We start from the raw sequence: 6293 nt of genomic DNA, 5'->3' as shown, positions 1-6293 counted from the left end.
GTTAGCCAGGATGGTCTCAATCTCCTGACCTTGTGATCCGCCCGTCTCGGCCTCCCAAAGTGCTGGGATTACAGGCTTGAGCCACCGCGCCCGGCCCTAGAGTATAATATTTTGTAAAACAAAACAGACCATTTGTTTAGAAGCACATATTTAAAGTTGCCTTACTTCAAGTCTGACCACTTCCTTGAGACTCTTAACCCTGACTTCTTCTTTCCTTATATCTTTATATTGCTTTGTTTTACTGTTTCTTATAGCTATTAATGTATACATTCATGTTCTTTCTTTTCCATTTTTTCAGGTAACAATTACGGAGCTACAGGTAAGACTAGTTCTTTTTTTTTTCTCTTTTTTCCTTTGAGCCAGAGTCTTGCTCTGTCACCCAGGCTGTTGCCCAGGCTGGAGTGCAGTGGTGCAGTCGCGGCTCACTGCAACCTCTGCCTCCTGGGTTCAAGGATTCTCATGCCTTAGCCTCCCAAATAGCTGGGACTATAGGTGTGTGCCACCACGCCCGGCCAATTTTTTTTTTTTTTTGTATTTTTAGTAGAGATGGGGTTTTACCATGTTGGCCAGGCTGGTCTCAAACTCCTGAGCTCAGGCAATTACCCTCCTCGGCTTACCAAAGTGTTAGGATTACAGACGTGAGCCACCACACCCAACCAAGACTAGTTCTTCTTTGAATTTGTCTGAAAGTCATGCATTTTAGGAGTATTCAGTGTTATAAGTTAAAACATAAAGAGACTATTTTAACAAGGAAAAATTTCCAAGCAGTACAGAAATGTGTCTGGGCAATAATGAAACCTCTGTGCATTTCAGATCTGACTTTTTGTTCTTTCAGACACAGCTAGCACAGAAGACGACTTTAATCAGTGATTCGAAATTGAAAGAGCAAGAGTTCAGAGAACAGGTACAAGACCTAATTGGTACCTTTTATTTTGAACTAAAGTTACGTTAGTATGTACTTGGATCTCAACTAATTTTTAAATAGTTGACTGAAATTTTTCAGTCTTACACACAGGAAATTTTATGTCCACATCCAGAGGTACTAGAGGTTTTCTCTATAAATTCATGATCGTATATATTTAAGCAAGAACATTTGTATCATATTATTTTTAATGCCTAACTTTTTTTTATAACAATTTGTATAATGCATAGTAATTTATGTTTTACAAAGAAGTTATTTTTTGCTTTTATCAGAGAGAAAATAGTCATCTGTCTTTGGTACTTTTTCCAAGTGGTTTAATTGTCCTAATGTAATTTGCGCATGTATTATTGATGGACAATATATGTAAGTTAATTTAAATAGTACCATGTGGTACACCTTCAAGGATGCGCAGTACACACATACTAGGATATGTGGTATATGATCTTTAGTAAAGTCTTTTTCCAAACTCTGGGAGAAATAGTGCCTCAAATCAGCAGGCTGAGTTTGAAGGCTAAATCTCCTGGGATTTTCCCAGTTCTTTTAAAATTCATACAGACAAAAATCTTGATAATTGTTAGAACTGAGTGATGGATAGGTATATGAGCATTAATTGTGCTATACTTCCTTGGAATATGTTTGAAATTTTTCATATTTCTAAAAATTTCATAAAGATAGGTCCCAATGTGACTTTATTTTTTGTTTTACCAGTGATTTAACTTTTCCCATCTATTCTCAAGATTACTGCTTTAAAATTCTTTTAACATCAAATCTTGAAAACTGCCCTAGCATAACAATTTTTATGTTAGTTATTTTTGTTGTGGGAATATACACATTAAAAGTTACCATTTTAATCATTGTAAAGTACACATTTCATTGACATTTAGTTTATTTACAGTGTTGTGAAACCATCACTGTTACCCAGTTCCAGAATATTTCATCACCCCAAAGGGAAACTCCATGCGCATTAAGCAGTCACTCTCCATTCCCTCCTCCCCATAACACCTAGCAACCACTAATCTGCTTTCTGTCTCTATGGATTTGCCTATTCTGGGTATTTCATATAGATGGAATAATACAATACCTGACCTTTTATGTTGGCCTTTTTTTTTTTTTTTTTTTTTTTTAACTACATAAAGATGTAATTCAGCCATCATTTTTGAGTTTCGTTTTTAAATGAAGGTTAAATGTGAGTGATCAGATTGACTGTCATGGCACTGCAGTGGTTGTGTTCAAGCCACCCTTATTGTTTTTTTTTTTTTTTTTTTGAGATACAGTCTGGCTCTGTTGCCCGGGCTGGAGTGCAGTGGCATGATCTCAGCTCACTGCAAGCTCTTCCTCCTGGGATCATGCCATTCTTCTGCCTCAGCCTCATGTCCAGCTAATTTTTTTGTATTTTTAGTAGAGACGGGGTTTCACCATGTTAGCCAGGATGGTTTCGATCTCCTGACCTCGTAATCTGCCCACCTCGGCCTCCGAAAGTGCTGGGATTACAGGCATGAGCCACTGCACCCGGCCTATGTCGGACTTTTTTTATCTTAGCATAATGTTCCAAGATTCATCCATCTTATAGCACATATCAGTATTTGATTTGTTATGGCTGAATAATATCCCATTGTATGGATATGCTACATTTTGTTGGTCCATTCATCAGTTGATGGACCTGTGGGTTGTTTCCTTCTTTTGATAATAGTGAACAGTGCTACTAAAAACATTGATATACAGGTTTTTGTTTAAACACCTGTTTCCAGTTCTTTTGGGTATATACACAGGAGTGGAATTACTGGATCATACAGTAATTCTATGTTTAACTTTTTGAGGAACTGCCAAACTTTTCTACAGTTGCTGTACCGTTTTACATTACCATCAACAAAGTATAAGAGTTCCAGTGTCTCCATATCCTCACCAACAAGTTTTTTGATTATTGCCATCCTAGTCAATACAAAGTGATACCTTGTTGTGGTTTTAATTTGCATTGCTCCAGTGACTAGTGAAGTCAAACATCTTTTTATTGGCTTGTTGGCCATTTATATGTTTTCTTTAGAGCAATGTCTACTCAAGTCCTTTGTCCATTTTTTAGTTGGATTGTCTTATGGAGTTATAAATTCTCTTTATATGTACTAGAGACAAGTCCCTTATCAGATACTTGATTTACAAATATTTTCTCCCATTCTGTAGGTTGTCTTTTTACTTCATTGATAGTGTCTGTTGATGTACAGAAGTTTCCAATTTTAGCAAAGTGTAATTTATGTAATTTTTTCTTTTATTCTCTGTTCTCTTGGTATCATATCTAAGAAATCTTTAGTTTTGGTTTTTTTGGTTTTTTTTTTTTGCAAATACAATTCTTGCTCTAAACTATTTTAATTTTATTTGCCTATATTCTGTCTTCATATTAAAAAATATTGTGATGACAGCAGTCTTTCTTTTTCTTACATACAGTTTCCCTGCGAATCTTACATGGTCTGATTATTTGTTATTTTTAGATTCATAATTTAGAAGACCGTTTGAAGAAATATGAAAAGAATGTGTATGCCACAACTGTGGGGACACCTTACAAAGGTAAGGATGATCTCGTATCGTGTTATTCACCATTATCTTTTACTGGTGGATTCGTGCATGATTTTTATTTTTGTTTTTGCTAATCTATATTTTTTCTCATTTAAAAATTTTTAATTTTATTTTTTCTTAATTGACAAATGCATATATGTATTGTGTGCAACGTGATATTTTGAGTTATGTATTCATTGTGGAATGATTAAACTAAGTGCATTACCTAACATATTACCTTTTTTTTGTGTGTGTGATGACAACACTTTAAAATCTACTCTTTTCACAATTTTCAAGAATATGGTATATTGGGTGGGGAATAATACAGTACATTAACTATAGTCAATTTTATTCTTATTTATTACATTAACTATAGTCAATTTTATTCTTATTCAAACTATTATAATCATATTTTACAATATATCTTTTAAACTTACTCTTCCTTATTGAACTGAAATTTTGTATCCTTTGGACAGCATCTCCCACCGCCCACAGTCCCTGATAACCACCAGTTTACCCTGCTTAAGTTCAGCTTTTTAGATTCCACATATAAGTGAGATTATGTGGTATTTTGCCTTTCTGCACCTAGCTTATATCACTTAATATAATGTACTCCAGCTTCACCACATTGTTCCAATGACAAGAGTTTTCTTCTATTTGGAGGCCGAATAGTATTCCATGTGGTTAATCTGTTTTTTACAATGAATATATTTTACCTTTTAACAGCTGGTTTTAAGGAAAGAAAGATAGTAAGCTGCCGGGCGCAGTGGCTCATGCCTGTAATGTAATCCCAGCACTTTGGGAGGCCGAGGCGGGCGGATCATGAGGTCAGGAGATCAAGACCATCCTGGCCAATATGGTGAAACCGTGTCTCTACCAAAAATAAAAAAAATTAGCTGGGCATGGTGTTGTGCATCTATAGGCCCAGCTACGCGGGAGCCTGAGGCAGGGGAATCACTTGAACCTGGGAGGTGGAGGTTGCAGTGAGCCAAGATCACGCCACTGCACTAAAAAAAAAAAAAAGAAAGATCCACTGACTTCCCAAAGTGTTGGATTATAGGCATGAGCTACCACACCTGGCCCAAAGGATTTTAAAGATGAGCTTGAGTCTTTATGTGGTAATTCCCTTGAGATAATCGAGATCATTGAATAATCTTATATAAGACTTACCCATTCTCTAAAGTTCAGTTTCGCTGCCTCACTGTGTTAAGAATAGTTTTGTTTTGCTACATGTTTTGTAAACCCTTCTGCTTTCTCATGGGAAGCATGAGGACATAAAAACCATTTGGCATTCTTTTCTTTTGTGGTTTTGAAAGCTCTCATTGCTATCAAATAATGTAAAATACTACACTACACAAATTTTAACTAAATTAAAAGGCTTGCTGTCGATCCTTTCCAAACTGTAGCTCCTCAAAAAGAGATAAAAACCAGCCTGGAAGTTTCCTATGCTCACTGCAGAGAAGATTCTTGCTGCAAAGATTATTTACTATAGCTAAGTCACTGTATATGATTCTCAGCATAGAACTAGGCTGAATCAGCCTACAGCCATACTACTGTGAATGCTTCCAATCTCATCTGATCTCAAAAGCTAAGCAGGGTTGGGCCTGGTTAATATTTGGGTGGGAGAACTATACTGTATCAGTACTCAGCAGTGCATAGAGAGTAGTGTCAATTCCTTTTATTTTCCATTTAAGAATTTCCTACATAATTTTCTTTTTTCTCAATTTTGTGAACACATGTATACAATTTAATAGCTAACTCATAATACTAAGTGCTAAACACTTATAGATACGTTTTTGTCTTTTTTAAAACATTATTTTTTCAGATTTCTCAAGGATAGTATAGCTTATCTGCTCATTTAATCCTCTTAAAAACCCAAGCAGTCAGGTGCAGTATGCACATTAATCTCTTCATCATGCTGCCTCTTTAAAGAGTAAAATGAGGCCAGGCGGGGTGTTTCACGCCTTTAATCCCAGCACTTTGGGAGGCCAAAGTGGGTGGATCACTTGAGGCCAGGAGTTCGAGACCAGCCTGGACAACAGGGCGAAACCCTATCTCTACTAAAAATACAAAAAATTAGCCAGGTGTGGTGGCGCACACCTGTAATCTCAGCTACTTGGGAGGCTAAGGCAGGAGAATCGCTTGAACCTGGGAGGTGGAGGTTGCAGTGAGCTGAGATCACGCCACTGGACTCCAGCCTGGGCAACAGAGCACAACTCTGTCTCAAAAACAAGTAGAGAGTAAAATGAGCACCTATCTTGTAGTACGAAATAAAACATTCCTAGTTCTTTAGAAGTCCCTGTGTGTCTGCCTTTACAATATTTTTATCCCTCTCATTATTTTTACTGTTTCCCCTGACTTTTCTTAATCATTATCTTGTTCTTTATCATTTACACCTGTATTTATATTTTCAAGCAATATTTTGTTTAGATTTTGTTTGCTTTGTGAATTTATGTAATTCAGTCACACCATAAGCATTCTTGTATGACCTATTTCTTTGGCTTAATAAAAGGTTTGAGAGTTACTCAGATTGTGTGTAGTTGTGGTTCACTCATTTCCATTATATTAATTTTGTGCATTCTTTTTAATTTTTCCTAGTACACATGTGGAAATTTCTCTCTAGAATATATAATAAGAATGGAATTGCTAAGTCATAGGATATATTTTTGTGCATATCCCATATTAGGTGAAGCCAAACTGTTTGCTATGTCTTTTGTAGTAATTTCCACTTTCATCAGCAGTGGGTGAGATGTCTGACCACTCTAGCACCTCATCAGTGCTGGATATCTATATATCTATATATATATCTATATATCTATATCTATAT

General features: G+C 36.1%; 1 protein-coding gene across 3 annotated transcripts in view; it reads left to right on the top strand.

Moving 5' to 3' along the window:
- GOLGA4 (golgin A4) overlaps positions 1-6293 on the top strand; it is a 120336-nt gene that overhangs the window by 90189 nt on the left and 23854 nt on the right. For 2 of the 3 annotated variants that reach the window (XM_011953340.1, XM_011953338.1), the window contains 3 exons: positions 299-319; positions 836-904; positions 3403-3478. In XM_011953340.1, coding sequence (XP_011808730.1) covers positions 299-319; positions 836-904; positions 3403-3478 — 166 coding nt within the window. The remainder of the gene's footprint in view (positions 1-298; positions 320-835; positions 905-3402; positions 3479-6293) is intronic. The other variant, XM_011953339.1, reaches the window with a different exon arrangement.

The sequence above is a fragment of the Colobus angolensis genome, unplaced genomic scaffold (genome assembly GCF_000951035.1).
Source record: "Colobus angolensis palliatus isolate OR3802 unplaced genomic scaffold, Cang.pa_1.0 Scaffold36, whole genome shotgun sequence".
Taxonomy (NCBI): Eukaryota; Metazoa; Chordata; class Mammalia; order Primates; family Cercopithecidae; genus Colobus; species Colobus angolensis.
Note: the sequence above shows the minus strand (reverse complement) of the source record. Positions and strands in the feature narration are given on the sequence as shown.